This window comes from Lacerta agilis, chromosome 2 (genome assembly GCF_009819535.1).
Source record: "Lacerta agilis isolate rLacAgi1 chromosome 2, rLacAgi1.pri, whole genome shotgun sequence".
NCBI classification, from domain to species: Eukaryota; Metazoa; Chordata; class Lepidosauria; order Squamata; family Lacertidae; genus Lacerta; species Lacerta agilis.
The window spans coordinates 65,239,827-65,261,007 of record NC_046313.1 but is presented as its reverse complement, the minus strand read 5'-3'; the positions used below and the strand labels follow the sequence as shown (position 1 = coordinate 65,261,007).

The following is a 21,181-nucleotide window of genomic DNA, read 5'->3' as shown; positions in this document are numbered from 1 at the left end:
AGATGAAGTATTTATTGCTGCTGTATTTTAGGTTTGTGTCAGCCTTTTCCAACCCTCATTTTTCATAATGACTTCGCTGCTAGATCATTGTATAACTTTATCTTCGCTCTGACTGAAGCTCAACCTTGTTGTTACTATTTTCAAGTGTATTTGATTGTTTACCCTAGTGATGGAAAGATACTTAACTTGTTTTGTGATATTTATATTCTGTCTTGTAATATTGAACGCTCTGAGCAAAAACTGTCATGTCTGCATTTTCTTTCAGAAGCAAAAGTGCAGTGCAGCCTTGCTTCTGGTTTCACAGTTTTGGATCCAGAGAGGCTATATTTAAACACACCTTAAAGGTGACCTGCAAAGGAGAAAATGTTGGACTTGTGCCCTATTTTTGCTCATTTATGATAGATGGAGATGACCGAGATGACCGAGTGTTTTTGTGTCAAAGCTGTTTTTATCTCCCTGCCCCTATTGTTGGAAATCTAGACCTTATTTAGCCTGGATTTTTGTGTGTAGGGGGGGCAAGTGAAGTTCTGATGAAAATGTAGGAAAACCCCAAAGGCCTGGTAGCACTGCTAGCCAAGAAAGGGGATTAATAATATAGGAAACTGTCAAATGGGAGACTGTGATGAGCTGATACATCTAAGCACAGAAGTTAGATGTACCCCAGCTTCTTCAAAGCCATTCTTAGAAACACAGGGAGACTCTTTATACAGAGTCAGACCATTGGTTTGTCTAGCTCAGCATTGTCTACATGTGGGGAACCTTTGATCCTCCAGAGGTTGCTGAACTACAACTCCTATCACCCCTGACCATCGACTTTGTGCTTGCTACAGCTGGTGGGAGTTGTAGTTCAGCTACATCTGGAGGACCAAGGTTCCTCATTGCAGCTCTACACTGTGAGGTAGCAGCTCCCCAGAGTTTCTGATAAGGGTCTTTCTGAGCGTTGTCTGGAGATGCCAAGAACTGAACCCAGTGCCTTCTGTACACAAAGCAGCTGGGGAAGAGTCACCACCCAGTGGTAGAGCATCTGCTCTGCATTAAAAAAAATCCCAGGTCCAAGTAAAGCTGTCTGAAATCCTGGAAAGCTGTTGCCAGTCAGTGTGGACGATGCTGAGCTACATGGACCACGGAGCCACAGCCCTTCTATTTTTGAGCCCTAAACAAGTTCCTGGAAGAAGGTGCATTGTAACGCAAGATTCAGTGTCTCTTTCGACTACATCCTCAAGGAATGCAGGCTTCTAGTGCACAAGTCTTAAGCAGTCTTCCAGCAAAAATGGAGAGTAATAGATTTGACATTTAAAATGGCTCTAGGGCCATGAGAAACAAATGGGGTTGTTGGGGCAACCTGAAAACACAATTAAAATGTAAAAAGCTCAAGTTCCAACTCATAAATATACACTAAAGCACCTTAAGGTATAGCAGAGAAGCCAAGGCAGGGCTTCAGCCGAGTATGACAATATGCTTTGCGGCAGGTGATTCTTAACACCCCTTTTCTTTCTTCCGCCATGTAATGGAACATGGAGCTGATAGCAGGTAATTCAAAGACCACTTTCCCATGTTTTAAGCCTCATTTGAGCACTACATTTTTCTCTGCCATAATTACCCACCGGCGTTCTTTGTCACTGTTTCAGCACCCTTTGTGTTGACAGTAGTGTAAGTCCTAATGTATTTAAGGTGCCAAAGTGTCTCCTTAGCTGTTGAGTCCGGGTGGCTGCTGCCTCTCCCCTCCCCCCACTTCTGACTTGTTGCTATTCCAGTACAGCTGAATCCGTTCTAGCCTGGGATGTTAAATCTGCATCCTGCTTTTCCTGGTGGTTTGAGCTGCTGGCAAGGCTGTTTGACTATGCCCCTTGCATCTGCTGAATTGCAAAGCTGTTAATCAAGACAGTAACTACCATTTCCTTCAAGTCCTCCCTAGTGGTTCCTCGCTCCATCCGGCTACAGTGAAATGCTGCTAAAATGGACAGTGTGCTTGAGCTACCCCTTCAGACTCTGCTTCCCGCTGTTCTTTGGGAAACAATATTTACCTCTGTTGTCTCTTTAGATGAGCGGCTTTCATGATTCATTGCCTAGAATAGATTGAAACTAGATGTTATGGCAGATGTGGGCCTCTACTGAAAACAACAACCCCATGTCTTTGTCTCTTCCTTTCTTGTTGTTCGTAAATTCTAGGGATACTGCACGCCTGATGTAACATCATTACCTTGCAAGTTCCCACCACCACCACCACTTCATTGACCGCTTCTTGTTCTTCCCATAAATAACAAGCAATGCTCAATACAATTTTGGGTAAAGTCAACACCCCAAAAGTTGGAAACAAATGGGAGATGTATAGCAATCACATAGCTTTGTGTATGATCACAATTTATATACATCTTATCTAGAGCAAGCCCTGCCATGCAGCAAGGCGAGGCTATTTGCTTAAGCCAGAGTTCTTTGTGTGATTACCCACACCTCCCATGCAATGTCTTTATGGTTGCCACAGCATCACTTCCAGCTTCCAGTGCTTCATTTGGGTTTAGCACAGTGCTCCAATAATATCTGGTGTAAGTAGAAAGGAATAAAAATCTTGGAATGTGCACCACGCAATAAACCACCCCAAATTGTATACCCCATATACCATGCACTGGATGGGAGGGTCTTCCAACACATAAGACCAGATGTTCTCAGGACAAAATACCGGTAAACATAAGCATAGACCTTTACAGGTCTCTTGTGAGATTGCTGTAAATGCAGTCAATATATGCTTGTGTGGATGGTGGTTGGGATGTTTAGACCAATTATTTAAAGCAATGCATAGAACATTGCATTCTTGTCTTAATTAATATTTGATCTACAGGTCAATATTTCCTACAGGTGAATATTGAAGAACAATATGCACCTACTTTTTAACAGTTGAAGAGTAGGAGTTATAAGATTGCAGAAATTCTTATATATAATTCTTATATATATACAGTGCCTTTGCTCAGGGGAGCCTTTTTTCTATCAATGACTATTGACTCATGGGAAAAATCTATTAGGGTCCAGAGCCAAAAGTGGGAGAGCCATCAATAAGATAGAAGCATCTGTAGAAGAAAGCTGTAGAAGATCAGGTATTTTCAACCTTTTCACACACAGGCCCACTTTTAACCCAAGCATGCATTTGGGAAGCCATTTCTTAATCTTGTACTATATAAGCCCACAAGGTGGCTTGATAGCTTAGACAGACACTAGAGCATGAGACTCCTAATGTCACTGTTGTGAGTTTGAGCCCCACGTTGGGCAAGAGTTTACTACATTGCAGGGGGTTGGACTAGATGACCCTTGTGTTCCCTTCCAATGTACGGTTCTGTGATTCTATTTGCATGGTGGTAGTACTGCTGTTGCGACCCACCTTCGATCAAGCCATGAGCAACTAGTGGGTCCTGACCCACCTGTTGAAGACCAGAGAGGCTAGATGCTCTTGATGTGTCTGAAATTATCTATTTGTGCATGAAGTATGAAAGATGAAGTTAGTTTAATATGGAATGAGTGGGAGTAGAATGCAAAACCCCATGACAACTGCATTTGGAGTCCAACACAGGAAATAGAATGAAAAAATTAGAGGAGTCTACCAGCATCCCCTTTCTTTCATTTCTTGACCCCTTTTCCTGTGGCAACTTATCTGAGTTCTTATTTGGGGAAGGACTGTAGCCCAGTTGTAGAGCTTCTGTTTTTAAGGCAGAAGCTCTCTCCAGCATCTCCAGAAAGGGCTGGCAGGGATTCTGTCTGAAGAGAGCTGCTGCCTGTCAATGTAGACCAGGCATAGGCAAACTTGGCCCTCCAGATGTTTTGGGACTACAACTCCCATCATCCCTGACCATCGGTCCTGTTAGCTAGGGATGATGGGATTTGTAGTCCTGAACATCTGGAGGGCCGAGTTTGCCTATGCCCGATGTAGACCATACTGAGCTAACTAGCAATGGTATAAGTATAAGGTATAAGGCAACTTACTCAGTATAAGGCAACTTCCTGCACTCCTACAATGCTGCTGGCTATTTAAAAACCTTGGTGCATATTAGAAAAGAGCACCAAGTGGTGGCAAAAGCATTAAACTTCAGTTGTGGTTTGTGCCTGATCCAAGAGTAGGCAAGAGAATAAGAAAAAGATGGGATGTAGAGAAAGTGAGAGGAAGAGCGAAAGAGAAAAGTAGAAAGAAAAGAGGCAAAACTACAGTCAAAAATTAAAAGTTGGTTTTGTATTGCTGGATGAGGTTAAAGATGGTCTTAAAAGGTTGAACATTACTATGCCAAAGAACCTTACAGATTCCACCTACAGATTCCCCCCCCCCCTCTTTCCCTTTTATATCAAGAAAGTGGCATGTGAGAGAGCATGGACAGGTGTGATTCAATTTTTTATTTACCTAAGGAAGATACAACACCTGGATCTCTTTGCAGGAAGATGGGTAGGATTCTGAAATTCAAAGAGCCATTTAATGCACAGCTTTTTAGAGTAAAATATATTTGCACACGGTTCGTACAGTTAGAGTGCTACTTAATTAATTGTTTCAGTGGCTTCCATTGACATGTAATGGTAATGCATTTCCTAGTAATGTAATTACTTGGCTAATTCTGGCATAGGACTAGTTTACAGTTAGTTCTGAGCTACAAGTTCTCAGAACATCTTGTGAGATAGTTCTTTCTGTTTATGTTCCAGCTAAGGACAATGTTGCAACCAACATCTTTGCTTTTCAGTGTGTTCCTGACAGCTTCTGTCTCAGCTGTGAATTTTGCAAGTGTTTTGCTTCTGAAGTTAACCCTTCGAGCTTAATGCTTTCAGAGGGCCTAACATCTTTGCCTTTGTCTCCTGCTTCAAGCAGCATAATGTGCCTTTTTTGATGCAACTCTTTGCTTGTGGCACAGTCTGTCTGGATTTGGAATGTGGTGGAGTCTCCTTCTTTGGAGGTCTTTAAGCAGAGGCTTGACAGCCATCTGTCAGGAATGCTTTGATGGTGTTTCCTGCTTGGCAGGGGGTTGGACTGGATGGCCCTTGTGGTCTCTTCCAACTCTATGATTCTATGGTATGGTATGTGGATCCTACCTTACAGTGGCAGGTTGGTCATGGTAGCTATCTGGTTTCTTCCAACTTTTATGATTCTATGACCAAATGACCTTCAGACCCTTTTAGATGCACGTTTACACGGTTAGCTGATTCTTATTGCACAGATATATTTCCGGTCTCTGAAGGACTTTATGTTGTTGCTGCCCTACTTTTTTCTTACATTGGACGTGCCAGCTTAGAAGTATCAAGCTGCCATTGAAAGATTGGGTGGTTTGATTATTTTCTTTCTCCTTAGGCCACCCAAGTGCTGTTTGCAGAAGATGTGCTTGAAGAAAGGGAGCCCATGCAGATTACCCAAAGGTAAGTAGGTGTATATCAAAGTAGTTCATTATGGGAGATAATTAGCCTGCTGGAATGACCTGGTCTTCCTGGGATCTTCTTCAGAAGCTGTTGCACAGAAATTTAGTTTTTTAATGCCTGCAGCTGTTGTATAGTTCAGTTTGTAACTATACTGTGCTGGAATGTGATAAGCGGGCATAGGAACCTAATTTCTGTTTGTATAGTGTCAAATATATGCAACTCAGGGCCTTGAACGGATATTCTGCCCAAAATCTCAGCATGCGTTATCATTCTTGCAATATATTTGTGTCTATTATCAAACAGAGAAGTATGTACCTGTGTCTTAAAAATGTAAAGCAAAAAGTAGCCATTGCAGTAAAGATAATAAAGTTCAATCCTTGGCCTAAGGAGCTAATTTAATTTGATTTGACACCACAAAGCTATAAATTATGGCTGTTTGAAAGATGAGTTTCAGCAAGAGTCTCAGTGGGTATGCAAACAGCATGGCGGAGCAGTATTTAAATATATATAATATGTAATATATATATGCAGTTCTTTGAAGAGGCAAGAACAGAAGACAAGACCAAGAAAGCATATCCTAAAAGTGGCAGTGCATTTATCTCCTTGAGACAGCAAGCCATGTTCCGGGAGAACCAATTCAAGTATGAGCAAGTAGCATGTGTTATAGGGGAGGGTCCAAACCCTGTTTGCTTCAGATGATTAAATAACGAGTTGGGGAGGCTGCTGCCTGTGTCTCGCATTTGGGCCCCTGCTGCTGCTGCTGCTTTTTCTGGCAGGGCACAGCATGGCGGCCATTTCTGGAATACCTCCTGGGTGGACTGCCGCCTTAAAGGTTCCCGGAGCCCAGGAGTAAAGCATACTGGCTGGGATGGCTTGCAGTAGAGATCAGGAAATGAAGGAAACGGTAGGAGATGGCGCAGATAGAGGAAGATTCATGAAATAATTTGCCAGGAAGATTTCAGTATTTGCTGCTCAGCCACAAGTCTAGCTGTGAGAAGTTTCTTGATTCTTGGGTTAGTTTTCCCAGGTTTTATAATTAAAATGCTCTTGGCATGAGCCCACTAGTTTTTCTCTGCCTGATATCCTCTCTTCTCATTGATCCAACAGCATTTTGGCTGAATGCTCAATGAGGGGAGCAGAGATAGCTCTTCCCACCCTGCAGTGGGGTAAGCTCTCCTATGTACATAGTCTAATAAGGAGGATGGCAGTTTTACCCTTATGGTGATCATACTTGGGAGGAGAGATTCAAGTGCAGATGCCTTTCTTTGCCATCACAGCTGTCAGGAGGTTCTGGGACTGCGTGGGGAAAGAGAGAGAGAGAGAGAGATAATGCCCCTGTTTCCTCACTAGGGCATAATATTTCAAGTACTCATTAGCCAGAGCTTGATTGGAGAAAAATCCCCCTAGCTCCATCCAGAGACAGCATTCATATAAACAACAAGTGGCACTGGTGTGACGCTTCTACCCTTAAGGCTTGTTCCCTTTCCCCCCTCAGACTGTAGGTAATAGGATTAGTCTCCTCTGTTTACATTGGGTGCCTTGCACATTTTTCAAGCCACAAGCAGGGACCTCAAAGTACATCCCACTTGCCACACTGTGACCCTGGGAACTTTGCAATGCAGCCGGCGGCTGCCCTCATCAGGCTGCTAGGATCAAGATTGACCATTACGTGCTGCGACATCTAATTTGATCAGACGGCACATCTGCATTAAGATGACAGGGGCTGCAGTATTCTCAGTTTTGTGCACATTAAGTGTGGCCATCTGGCACATGGCAGTTTGCCAGCAGAGCCCTGCGCTGGGCAGAGCACAGGCAACCTGGTCAGTGGGCTTCAGATTTCGGTTCTGATGCTGCTGGAGTAATATTGAAAGCAGCTTTAGCCAACGGCATCTTCCTCCCCCATTTTCCGTGGGCCACTCAGCTTTGTTGTTTCCTGTGTTGTGCAAAGTACGCTAGATTGAGATTTTAATAAATGATTATATGCTTCATTACTGGGAGATAGTTGGTGTAGCAAGCAATGTGGGTTGACTTCAAATTGATTAGCCCATTTTATAAATGTCATAGCAAATTGTTTAGTGTGAGGCCTTTTGAAGTGTGTCTTGATGGTTTACACAGCATAAGCTGTCCTCAGCTTGGGCTCATAACAAATGCTTTGAGATGGTTTATTTAGCGAGAGAGCGAGAGAAGTCACTTGTGGTTTCCCATCAGGATTTTCTTATTTATCATAAATCTGTGGTGGCTGTTCCCTACTCTCTGAGGCTCATAGCCGAGTTTAATAAATCTTCCCTTTTGTCAGTGTGGGGATTCGTGTTTTCAAGTGTGCACTTGCATACTTGATCAATCCAATAGGAAAGCTACATAGAACTCTAAGGTTGACAGGGTGGCAATGTCACAGTGGCTCAGCCTGTGTCTTCCCGTGACGTGGAGCGACTGTGCTTTGCAGAGAAAATGGCGGCACTGGAAGGTCAAAATGAGAGGAGCCAGGCACAGTTAAATGCTGCATAAAAGAGCTGCTTGGTTCGTGTTGGCAGAACTTTGCTGTAGGGAAGCTTTGAGCTGTGTCAGATTCCTGCTGCTTTAGAGAGCTGTGTGCAGTGATGAAATGGGGGGGGGGGATAGCAGTAAAGGATGGGAGAGAGAAGAGTTCAGTGTCAAACAGATCTCCACCTCTTCCCACTCCTCGCTAAGGATTAGGCTGCTCTTCTACCTGCAGTACTCCTGTGACCAAAAGCAGAAAGCATCAAAGAAGCCTTTGCAGTTCTGAGTAGATATTCTTACTTCTCTTGCATGACACAATGACCCTTTCTTTTGCTTTAGAAAGTGTCTCTAGAGAAGAAGGGCTTCTCCACGGTCATCTTGTTTGGGATGCTTCATTCAAGCCAGTAACTTTCTGCATTCTCTCCTGCTGCCTTTCTTGGATAATCAGAGCTCCCAAGGCTGCAGCTGACTTTCACAGGCCTGCATGTTGTGACACTGGTTTATTCTGTGTTTGCATTTCAATAGCATTTCTGCCTTGACCCCGTTGGACAGTAGGAGAAGCCCAGACATGGCCACAGAGAATCAAGCTGAGGAAGAAATCACTCTTTGCCCTGGTATGAGCCCTCTAACAATTCATTTGTGGCTTTGAGCCAAGAAAATCAACATTCTTTAGTTGCAGACAAAGCTGTGCTGCTTGGCAGGTTGTAAATCATGAGGTCAAACTGGTAGGTTTGGTAGGTAGATCCCTTGAAAAAGGCCTGATCAGTTCCTTAAAGGTCAAGGTAAAGGGACCCCTGACCATTAGGTCCAGTCGCGGATGACTCTGGGGTTGCGGTGCTCATCTCGCTTTACTGGCTGAGGGAGCTGGCGTACAGCTTCTGGGTCATGTGGCCAGCATGACTAAGCCACTTCTGGCAAACCAGAGCAGCGTACGGAAATGCCGTTTACCTTCCCGCCGAAGCGGTACCTATTTATCTACTTGCACTTTGACGTGGTTTCGAAAACGCAAAATCCTGCTGGTCCCTTGCCATTCCAGCCCTAGTGTGTCTAGATGCAGGCAGGAGGAAGGTGGCTGACTCAACTCCATTTCTGCTCTTTCATTTGGGCGGTTGCATCAATGGTACCCTGGAGAGGGGCTTCATGCTGTTTCCTGTGGACTTCTTGCTTCACTGGAATGCCTCCCTTGGAGCACCATGAAGGATGCTGCTAGTATGCTGGCACTGCCATCATTTACTTGCTTGGCCTCAGAACAAGGGTGACAGTGAGCACCACCTGCTGAGCCTCTTAGTTTTGTCCTAGAAGCACTTATGTGAGTGTTTATGTTAGTTTATATTCCTTGGTTAAACATACTGGGAGAAGGACTCCTGAGCTTATCTTTTAGAAACTGAATGAAATATGTCTTCCTCTCAGGATGAGCAAATGAACTTCCTCCTCTGCCTTTTGCAGTCCTGTGTTTAATGAGGCTGCAATTGCTAATCATTGTTTGGACACTCAAAGCCAGGGGTGTCAACTACTATGGCTTTAACAGGAGGGTTACCTCCTGTTAGAAGAGCCAGCGGTCCCCACCTGCTGGGTTTGTCAGTGACATCCTGAATGATGTATTTTCCCCGCCCCCCCCCCCCAGTTCAGAGCAAATCAGTCATACAGCAATGCTTACAAATCCATCTGCCCTGAGCATACATTTGCAAAATCACGCTAGGGGAAAGGAATTTTCTTATATTCAGTAAGCAAGAAAATTGTTCAAGGTTAAATTGTTCTCTTCAAGACCCAATCTGATTTTGAAATTATTTTTCTAAAGCAAACCTTTTTTCAGTGTCACATCTCATACAGGAACAGGTTTAATTGTGAGGTTCCCTGCAGGAGACTGGATGAGGTTTTCATTGTTGGTAATAACTGAGGGGTGGTGTTCTAACAAAGAGGCAGAGCGGGTACAAAGGAAAGGCAAGCTGTACAGCAAAGCAATAGGTGTGTTGCCTTTCTCCCGAGTTGAAGTGTTTGCTCCTGCATTGTGCTGCTTGCCAGCAAAACCTACCCTGGTGCACAACCTACATGCCCTATTGATTCCTGCTCCCTGTTAAGCTGTAGCGTGGCAGTAGCCTTATCCACACACTGCTGCACTATAGCTTTAAACTTCTACTCCAGTTATGTTGTTGCACGTTGTCTGCTAACATTCGTGACAAGTCTAAAAAATGTTTAGAAACTGTGAAGACACTGTAAAGCAAATGGGATAAGTTTTATCAGCTAGTGTGGAATGTGCTGGGGGGTTGGAGGGGGGCTTGTGGAAAATAGGGAGGGGCTGAGCTGCTGCTAACATGGGAGGCTTCTGTTACAGAGACCCAGCCGAGTCCATTGCAAGCTATCGAGCCTGAGAGCGGAGAAATCCATTCATCCAGCAAAGATGTCTCTCTGCAGGTAAGCAAATCCCTAAGGGATAACAGCCAGTGAAGCGTCTGGAATGCAGAGTCTCATTTCCTGCCTGTCTCCCAAAATGAGCTGCTTTGCAAACTATGCAACCTGCTAGGAAATGTTTGTGTAGGAGTGTGTGTGTGTGTGTGTGTGTGTGTGTGTGTCGGTGTTGGGCCTCCTGTTGTTCTCCCTCCCTTTGTCAGCAACTCCTCCCATTCGTTTCTTTTCCTCCATCTATGCAGTCATGGACTACTACAAGCCTAGGACCTTTGTTAGCGGAAGGGATTGCTGTTGACTTTCTCACGTTTGTCATCTTGCGGGCAACACCTATTCAATGTGCTACATGGGTTGCGATGTGCCAAAGGACACCACTGGGCCCAACGAAGGAAAGGGAGCTAGTTGCTTGTCCCCGAGCTGCACGTGTCTGACTGAACAAAGAGGTTGCAAGCATGTTGGCAAAACTGTGACTCTGCAGTGTGATTAAGCTGTTGCTGTTGGCTCTTTACAGCTTTGAGGCTTTGACAGTAGAGCATGTGTACACAAGAGGGGAGTGGGCAGAGGCCTTTAAGATTTGGCACTGGTCTGAATGCTGCTGCTGCTTAATTTTGGGGTGCTCACTGTGCTCGTGTGGGCCTTCTGACTATTACCTTAAACAAAGTCTTTGCAGTCATGATTTATCTTGTATGCGCCTCTAGATTAATCCAGAGAAAGGCCTTTCTTGCTTGTCTCATTGCCAAATGAATGCTGGTGTCTTTGCTCTGCTTTCCTGAATCACCATACCTGTGCTGCAGTCACCCTGCTGCTGTCACAACAGTGACATCTGACTTCAATGGCTGTTTCTGGTAATATAAAAATAATGCCTATTTAGGTTGCTGGTGGTGGGAATATAAAAGGGATTTTCAAGTACTATTCTGGCAGGATACATAAATCTAGGTGAACTGGAGAGCACTTGACAAGATGATTCATATGTAAAAGGCTAATTCTTGGAGTCTTCAGCCTGTACAGGCTTGTCTGTCTCCATGATGATGACTGTTAACATGTAGAAGCAGCATCACATTGTAACAGGTACCTTAATGAACTTCATAATAGCTCAGGTTTTTTACGTTGTGTGCCATTCATCAGTTAGGCAGCATCTGAACTCTCACAGCCTATGCTATGTTTGCATAGTGGTTATGAAACTTAGGGACCTCTAGGGAAACCATAACTAGTGAGTTGTCTCTTGTGTTAATGGACTAGTTCTTGGGTGGGATTTGTGCCTTAAAAAACCTATCCAGGCAGAAAGATAGCAAGTGCTCAGAAAGGCCTCAAGGATAGGTCAGTAGCCCATTTTAGGCCTCCCGGTGTTAACTTGGGTGATCAGAAGGACTTGAATGCTGTGGTAGGATTTGAACCTTGTATTATATGGCTCAGTGGATAATGGGAGCTGAGCCATGCACCAGCCAGCCTGATCTCCTGCCTCTGCTGCTGGCCCATAGGCACGAGCCCTGTTTGAACGGAGGCGGCCTCAGTCGCTCAGGGCATCTCTTCTTGTAAGTGCCGGCGTGGGATGGTTCTGCTTTCCCCTTTGCTGGGTGGGCAGCCAGTCATGCGGTTAAGGCTTCTCTCAGCCGTCCTCCTAGGGCTTGTCAAAAGTCATTCTCGGGGAGAGGGGGCTGATGTGTTGCTACACAATGCCACATTTACATTTACAATGAGTTATTTACTGTGGGAGTGTAAGCAGTTTATTTGGACACCTGGTATTTGGAAAGGATGTGATCTGCAAGGCTGTGTAAAGTGGAAATGGGAAGGAGCGGAGAGCTCTTCACATCTGTATATGTGTCATCTTATTAGATTAACACCGATTTGATCAGAACTCCTTATTGTTGGCATGTCTTGTTTTGTGTTTGGCATGTCTTCACGACACACCACAGCCTCAGAGCACTTAGCAAGATGTAGCAATGCCGAGATGCAAAATACTAGGAATGTATGGTGTAGCAGTAGTAGCTGTAGTGTAGCTTAATAACTGCAGAATGCACAGAGCATTTTTTTCCACTTTGGAGTCAGGTCTCTTTAGAAAAGGATTTTTTTTAAATGACTTTTGCCTGAAACAATTGTTGACGGTCCCTGCAGTTTGGTACTGATCACCTGTCAGCAGGGAATTTGGCACATTTGAGATTGGGCCTTAAGAAAACACCAGCCAATCATACACACCCCCACATATACAAAGCAGTCTTCAATAAGTCAATGAAATTCCTCACATAGAATTAGGCTCTTGCTTGACAATGTAGATTCTGCAATGAAGCTGCTAAGCAACAGGCCTACATAATGGGGACCACTCATAAAACAAAACATGAAGCATGCCTAAGCAGTCAGTCAGGCTCACGTCTAATGATGGTTTCCTTGGAACTGTGCAGTTATAAGGACACAGATGACAGTTTCTGTGTATGTGTAAGAGAGAGAGTGTGTCTGCTTGTCTCACCCCAATAAAAATCACCAATCCTAGAATATTTCCCACAGGTTCCATCTAGCTGGTTTAATATTTAAACAGACATTTTAATGGTTCTGGCAAATCTTCTTTGCTTTTGAATGTTTAGGAACCTTTGAGATAGGGTGACATTATGTAGAAGTCTTCCAGTATTAAGAAATAAGATGGCAGTAGTCAGCCTTCTGCCTCTTTCAGACATGAATAGTTCAATGCAGAGGCTGTGTGTTTCAGAGGGAGAAATGCACTGTGGCTCTGAGACTCTGTTGGGGATATTTAAAAAAATGGGTGTATTTAATGACATGCAGATAATAGTACTTAACTTTATCCTACAAAAAAGCCAAGAAAGAACTCCCATGTGTTTTCTTTCATCCTGTATCCCTGCCACAAAACTAGGGGCTGATCTGGTTGGACCAGCATGCTTCTCACTCACAAACCCAAGGCCCAGCAAGGATTTGGGAGTTAATTCAAAGTAACTGCTGTAACTCTTCCACATATTTGTCACTAGAAAGTCGGCGGGGTAGATAGAGTGCTGGACCTGGACTAGGGAGAGTTGAGTCAAATCTGCCGCAGAGCTCAGAGCATGGCCTTGGGCAAGTTGAACCTCTGCTCCGTGTAATCAGCCCTGAATTGCTTGGGATACAGGTTGGGATGCAAAGGTGAAAAGTATACACCCATATAGGCTAACAGGCGTACCTGGAACAGTCATGAAAACTATTCTTCCCTTTCTTACTGACCTCAGGATTGTTTCAAACATTTGCAACTCCAGTTAGACACAGTTGAAGATGATATTCAGAGCCAGTTCATTATGACTAACAGCTGTTAAGAGCAAGCAGCAGTGGCTATCTCAGTCTTGTCTGGTTTGGCTTTAACAGAGACCACCCGGATGCCCGTGGGAAGCTCAGGCTGCAGAGCTAGTTGGACAGTTACTAAGAATGTGAGAGAAGCTCTGCTGATCAGGCCAAGTGCCCATCTAATCCAGCCTTCTACTTTCAGCTGTGACTTTCCAGATGTTTCTAGGAAACCCACCAACAGGGCAGGAGGCAGCAGCAGCAGCACCTGGCCTGATCCTGTACAACAATTTTTACATTGTTGTGCTCCGAGCCCTCATAGTTCCCTGCCTTGAGAATATCCAAGTAGCACAGTCCCAAGATGATACCTAGCTCTCTCTCTCTAGTGGCAGCTATGTTTTATTGAAAAGCAACAAAAAGCTAATCTTTAAACAGGGTTTATTGAGAGAAAATCCTCGAATGTAAAATATAACAAAATAAGTGTAAAAATAGCACATGCAATTCTTAGGTACCAGAGTTCTTTAAATTATCAGTCCCTTGGTACTGATCTCCATCAGAGGGCCAAATGAGCCGCTTGTTCACCACATTCGGTAAGATGCATGTCAAGTCCAGGTGTTGTTTTCCCAGGGACAAAGCCACACTCTCCTTTTGCAGGCTGGTTGGGGAATCTCCCATATTCAGATACAGCTTGGTTTTCTGGGTCAAGCTGCTTTGAGAAAGCATTTTAGCAACATTTCAAAAATTGTACATTTTTGTTGTACATTAACCTAACTGGGAGTCAATAAAGGGAAAATTTACAGGTGGGAGCCACAAGATACCCAGAGTCGCTTTTCCTCCAGGAAACATCGTTGAATGGAATTGTGATCAAAGGACTAGCCAGTAATTTCAAGTATATGTTCCATTGCAACAATCTCAGTCTTTGTAGTTTAACCTTTGGATTTAGAAAACACGACATCATATAAGATGGCTGTACTTTGGTAAAAATAAATAAAATGCCCAAGCTTGTGTATATAGACAGCAACATGCTTCCACCTCACGAACACACATGCAACTTGCTGCTATGCAGACCATGATCTAACTCAGTGAACATTTCTCAGTGACTCAAGCTAGCCATGAGTGTGAAGTTGGCAGTTTCTTTTCATCCTGGACAGGTCCACACTCTGAAGGCAGTATTGCCAAGAAGGGACTGACTGACTCTGAATTGGGTGCTTTAGTTTTCTGTCAGTTGTGTTTGTTTTTTCCTCACTGGCACTCTGACTTTCTCAATTTAAGAATGTTTTACACTTTCCCAAGAGAGCCACAGTGGCGATGCAGGTGATCCATGCTTTAAACAGAACATACGGCTCTCCAGAGGGAGCCTCATGGTGATTTGGGAGGGCATGGTGCCTTTTGAAGTAAGCATTAGATATTAGGACTGTTGAGTGTGCTCATCACTGCAGGGTTCTTAGATCTGACCTGTTCAGTAGGAATGAAAACTGGTGATGGAAGCCCAGAATCTGGAGAGATTCAGAAACTGCAGGAGATCAAGGGAACTAGGATGATTGTTAAAACTGCAACTAGATCAACTTGCTCCTTCTCTTCCTCTCTTTCTCAGGCTGATGCAGCTGAAGACGCTGGGGAAACAGCATCTGCCGGCAGCTTTCTTGGTGATGAACCTATTCCATGTCCACTGTGTGATCGCACATTCCCAGTTTCGGAAATTGAGGTGCACGCCATGTATTGTAATGGCACCAGAGAGGACCCAACTGAAGATGCTCCAGGTTTGCTAAGCACCTGTTCTTATGTGCCACTTGTTCATGCTGGTCATTTGGAGATCTTGCCCCATACGTCTGTATTTGTTTGTCAGTTGTGGTGTTAGCTAGAGTAGTCCATTTGGGACTAGTCTTAGGCAAATTCTTAAAATCAGAGTCAAAAGGGACCTAGTGTGTCACCTAGTCTGATGGCTTATCCTAGCACAGCATATTCTATACTTTAAAAAGAAATCCTGACAAGTCATGAGTATGTGTGGGTTATGTGTTCAGTTCTGAAGTGCATGCAAGTACCCCAGAGGCAGGCAGGATGGAGACAAGGGCCATAGTCTGGGCGTGCAGAGGAAGGACTGAGCAGCCTCCTTCAGATACAAGCTGCGCACACAGAGGGAAATGAGAATCTTTCATAAACGCCAGTGGCAGCAGATTGGCTGCCCAGTGCTGCATGGCGTCCTGTGCAGTGAACCTCTCAGCCTGCGGTTCCCTCATTTGACCAGGAACCCTGGTGGTGTAGGGAGCCAGTGCCCTGTGGCACCTAACAGTTTGCATGCACGTGCATCCTGCTCTGGGCCTCTGAGGCCCAGCATCTCAATCAACCCTTCAGGACCTGTGATTTGTTCAACATAGCTCTGTCACATCCTCTCCTATCATTTCTGTTGTGCCTGTTAGTGAGCCCTGGTGTTTCATTCTTGGCTGGCTGTTGTTTCTCATTCACAGCTCACGCCTGGCTCCAGGCCCACTGAACCTCTTGCCAATCACTTCCTCCTGTCATGAGAAATGTTGCCCATAGTTCTGGCAGAAATCCCCTGTTTCTGCTGGTGGGGTAAAAGAGCTACTCCCTGTGAAAGGTTTCTCTAGACAGCTGCTAGTAGTACGGCAGGCAGGTTCTTCCTGTTACAAAGAGCAGCCTCAATACTTCCAGTGCCGTTCTGGGCACGTCTATTCAGAACCTCTTACTCCTTTGCAAGTGTACTTATGATTGCAACTTTAGACTCCTTCACTTCCTTTGTGCCCTTTGGAAACAGACAACATCCTTTATAGTGCTTGTAATCTTTCAGCTTGTAGAATGCCGGGAAAGGCTTTCGGGTACCCCAGCAAATATAGCTTTGAGCAGATTGAATGCGAATACGTACACAGAAAGACTGTTCACTATTAATTATCTACCTCAAATGGGGTAACACTTTTTGTGTTTTAATTAACGAGGATATCAATCCCGTTTTCCCACAGACATGGCGATTTTATGTCGAGCTATTAGTCACTATATGAAATCTGCTAATGCAGTGCCTGGCTTTCCTTTCGTTAAGGTAGGGAAAACCTGAGGACCACACTAGAAATACATCATAAGCCAAAGGCCTGTTGCCAGTTTGCATCTTTAATAGCAAGTGATTAACATAATTGGCAAAGCTTCTTTTTTTTTTTTGTTAAATTTGTCGAGCCAAGCTGAAATAAATTATTAGTAGGCATGATTCCTATTCCGAAATTGTTGACCTCAAATGTGAAAAACTTGACTTCACCTTTAGACACCTTGGTGTGCAGAATTAGACATTGCAAATGTTAAATGCAGTGAATTGAGGCTGCTTTTTATACTTTGCTTTCTGCCATTAAACTCTTTTGCCGTTAATTATTCAGATATCTCTCTGTGGCAACAAGGAGTAGGAATTTTCTAATAAAAGCAATATTATATATATATTTTAAAAAGGAATCCTAACAAGTGTTTGTGGTCTCTAAGGAGGTGCCTTTGGGTCGCATTGCCTCCCTGTTGCCTTCCTACTGTTGAGGCATCTTGTGTACTTTTTGTATACCTTTATACCCTGCATACAACACATGCTCACTGATATTCATGCCACCCTGGGATCTTTGGATAAAGGACAATATATAATAATACAGGGAGAACAATTCTTAGTTATGTAGCATTATCATTTCTAAGACCTTAAACACAGATTGAGATGCAGGGAGAGATCCCAAGTGCAACACAAAGAAAGTCTTCACTTTCACTATGCCTGGGGAAGCTGTGCAGCATCTAAGCAGGTCTTCATTGGAACCATTAATACAATATTTATTTATTTATTCAGAGATTTCTGTACCACTCTTCACCAGAAATGGTCACAGGGCGGTTTGCAACAAAATAAGACAATATGCTACATAATATGCAAGAACATTAAATATAATTCTTATATATATAAGAAACATAATTAGCAGCATCATAATTACAAAATAACCTAATGCATCAGCCTCTAAAAGGCTGTAAAAAAGGTGAGTTTTACCTGGTGTATAAAGTTGGTACGAGAGGCTCTTCATTGGGGAGATCATTCCACAGATGCGGAGCTGCCACCAAAAAGGCTCTCCCATGGACCCCCCAACAGACCTAATTTAAGGCAAGGACCACAAGGAAAGCCTCACTCACTGATCTTAAAGCAGAAGCAGCTTGATCCAGGGCAGGGCATTCTTTCAGTCGTAGCCACTGAGGTCACCTAGGAATGATCATTCTAGTAGCACCCACCCACAGTGAGCTTGATCCTTGGAGGACAGTGCAACCTCATCACACAAAACCTCAGACTTGGGAACTACCCACCCATATGACCTTCATCTTCTCTGGGTTCAGTTTCAATGTGCTTGTCCACATCCCACCCACTGTCACCTCCAGGCACCAGCTCAGCACCTTCACTGCCTCTCCTGATACTGATAGACTCAAGAGAAGGAGAGCTGGGTGTCATCAGTATATTGATGGCTCCTAAAACAATGTGCTGTAATAGTAATGAGAACAAATCACATGCAGAGAATGAAATTTAATGCATGGGTTTGGGATCTTGGAAATCGGAGAAATTCGGCAAATGCAATATTAAGAAATTATCTCCCAAACCAAAATAGAATCCAATCTACTTCTCACTCCTTTTCATACCCCCTATTTCCTTTCCCTTTCCAGAGCCTTTCCCTTCTCTCCACCTAATACCATCCCTTTCCCTTTGAAGAGGCTAAAGCTACTATGCCTCTTAACCCTTCCCATGACCTCCCTAGTTCCTGACTACTTATTCCCTTAAGGCTGAAAGCAAAGATATCCCCCTGGTCCTCCACACAATACAGGCATGTTCACACATACTTGTGCGCAACCATGTCTATGCACAGTGCCTGGAAATAATTAAATAATTCAATTCATACCAGGAAATGGAGGGAGAGAGCTGGGCAGTTCTCGTGGCTCGTGAGGAGAACCTCCCTGGAGCCCAGAGAGGACATCAGTGAGGATGGAGGAAGCCCCTAAGAGACCAGAGGCGCAGTGGGGCTTTGTTTAGGCTGCTCAGCCTCCCCGCCTAACTGCTGGTGTGCGTGGTAGCACACCAGCAGCAGCTGCTTTCCTGTGCATCCTCCAGCCAGCCCCAGAGCTTCAGTTCCTGTTGTGGATATTTTTGGTACAGTATTTTTGATCTGGATTAACAGAGAGTGGCAGAGAAGGCATCTAAAGGGTGCTTAGGGGGTGCTTCCTCACTTATGCCATTTCCACTTATGCATGTGGGGCACTGGAACATAACCCACACGTAAGTGGGGAGTCACCTGTATCTGTAACCTGGTAAATCGGAATCTTCATGGAATAGTTGAGGATGAGGGGGGCTGGGATTCCTCCATCCTAGTAAGCTTACATCTGTGAAGTTACTTGGGGCGTCTTCATAGAGTCATAGCTCAGTGGTAGAGCATCTGCCTTGCAAGCAAAAGGTCCTGAGTTCAATCCCCTGCATCTCCAAGTAGAGATGGGAGAGGCTCCCTGCCTGAACCCCTGGAGAGCAGCTGCCTGTCAGGGTAGACAATATTGATCAAGATGTACCAATGATCTGACTCTGTACAAGGCAGTTTCCTATGTTCCCTGAAAAGCTGGCACAGCCTTGCCTGAAGCATGCTGAGCTGAGCTTGACTGGTATTCTGTGTTTTGCATCCCCACCACTTGATTAGTTCCTTCAGAATTACATGCTCATATTTGGCTGCCCTGTGATCAGGCCAGTAGCACAGTGTGGGAGAAAATCAAAGCTCTGTGCACCATCCTCCCTCTTGATTTGCTTCAAGAGGGCTGCTGCAGTTCTTCCGTTCTGTTGGCTTAAGGGTCAGTGATCCACTTTCAGGACTTCTTAATTGGATTTACTCCAGAGATCTCTGGTACTATATAAACTCTTATCATCTTTCAGTGTTTTCTATTATAAAGGAACCTCTGTGGCTATCCGCCTACATTTCTGTTACTTCTTAGGGTAAATTTGCTGGCTATTGTTTAAAGCTTGTAACCTAAAGAAGCTGTTTCAGCTTGGATGATACTTAGAGCCATTTGTTCACTAGTTGCAGCTGTATGTCTTGTCAGGGTCGAGTCAGATGAGGAGGAGTGGTGGCAAGCCCCCCTTGACAAGGCAGCACCCACAGAGGAATCTGAGGAATTCGTACCTGGGGAAGACTGGTGGCGGCATTCCTCAGAAGAGGAGGAATCTGATAGGGAGGAGGAGGAAAGACCAGAGCTAGAGGAAGAAGTGGGGGCAGGAGCAGGTCCCAGTCCAGAGCGGAATCAGCCGATCCCCTCTCCTCCTCCCTTCTCAGCTGTAGAACGACGAGCTGAGAAGCGAAGGCAGCAATTAGAGACAGCTGTAGCTCATAGGAAGCGTGGGAGTGAGCCGACTACTTAAGAAAGCTACTCCCCTACTCCATTGCGTCTGCAACAATTGTGTTGGGCGCGTGGTTGCTGTACTCGTCTTGTTCCTGTGTTCCTGGTTCGTATCTGACTGACTTGGCTTGTTCTGACTTGGACTGTTTCTGACTTCGGCTTCTCTTGACCCCAATACTGTTACCTGACTTCGGCTGGCTTCCGACCTGGACTGTTGACCTTGGCTTATCTCGTCCTGACTGCTGCGCTGCAGCACACCAACTTGTTGTCGCCCTGACAGATTGCAGACGCCTACAAACCCTCTTGCTCTGTGAGTATGACAGAACAGGGGGCTGCTGGGGGGTCTCCCACAACCCCTCCTCCTTCTCCACAAGCACAGATAGACCAGCTGCAGGAGACTGTACAGCAATTGTTACGAGCTAATCTGGTGCTTCAAGGACATGTGGAACAGTTGACTATTGCTGTGAACACCCAGCAAGCACAGCATGGCTCAGCAGGAGTCCTACCTCCTCGGCCTCCCCCTGTGTTACCACCTGCAAAATTCAAGGGGGACAGGCAAGAGTTTCCAGCTTTTAAGGCACAGGCCATGCTGTACATTCGAGTAAGGGAAGCAGAGTTTGGTTCTCCTGAGGCCAAAGTGGCATTCTTGATCAGTTTGTTGGAAGGAACTGCCAGGCGTTGGGTGACACCTATGCTGGTGGGCAATCACCCTCACTTGAGGGACTATGACCGTTTCCTGGAGGACATGACGAATATGTTTGAGGACAGACAGAGGAAAGCAGCCAACACCCGGAAGCTCTTGCAGCTCCAGCAGGGTGATGGGCCTTTAATGGACTATGTTACGGAGTTTTGCCTCCTCTCTCAGGAACTGGGGTGGAATGAAGAGGCCCTGTTAGCGCACTTCAAGGCGGGCCTCCAGGATGACATACTGGATGAGATGGCCAGGGTCGGGCCCCCTAGTTCCCTGGATGCCGCCATTCAACTCAGTGCCCAAATCGATGAACGCCTGCAGGGGAGAAGGAGAGAAAGAAGGATGGCGCACAGGCCACCAGGGAAGGGGGAACCTCTTCCCTTCGCACCTCCCCGCCCGGTGAGAGCAAGTCCTTCTGACCCGCCAGCTGAAGAACCCATGCAGCTTGGGGCAGTGCGGGGGACGTTGACAGGGGCTGAGAAGGAGCGGCGACGCAGAGAGCGACTTTGCTTGTACTGTGGCAAGGGGGGTCATTTTGTTCGCAACTGTCCAGCAAAGAGCGTTGCCAGCTCTCGCCCTGTAGCCGGTGTGGGGGAAGGG

At 45.1% G+C, this 21,181-nt stretch overlaps 1 protein-coding gene across 6 annotated transcripts in view; it reads left to right on the top strand.

Annotated features, from left to right (window-relative positions):
* The window catches only part of UIMC1 (ubiquitin interaction motif containing 1), an 85,499-nt gene that overhangs the window by 37,619 nt on the left and 26,699 nt on the right, over window positions 1–21,181 (top strand). For all 6 annotated transcript variants that reach the window (XM_033140431.1, XM_033140432.1, XM_033140430.1 and 3 more), the window contains exons 6-9: window positions 5,312–5,376; window positions 8,380–8,468; window positions 10,187–10,266; window positions 15,107–15,272. In XM_033140431.1, the coding sequence (XP_032996322.1) occupies window positions 5,312–5,376; window positions 8,380–8,468; window positions 10,187–10,266; window positions 15,107–15,272 (400 nt within the window). The remainder of the gene's footprint in view (window positions 1–5,311; window positions 5,377–8,379; window positions 8,469–10,186; window positions 10,267–15,106; window positions 15,273–21,181) is intronic.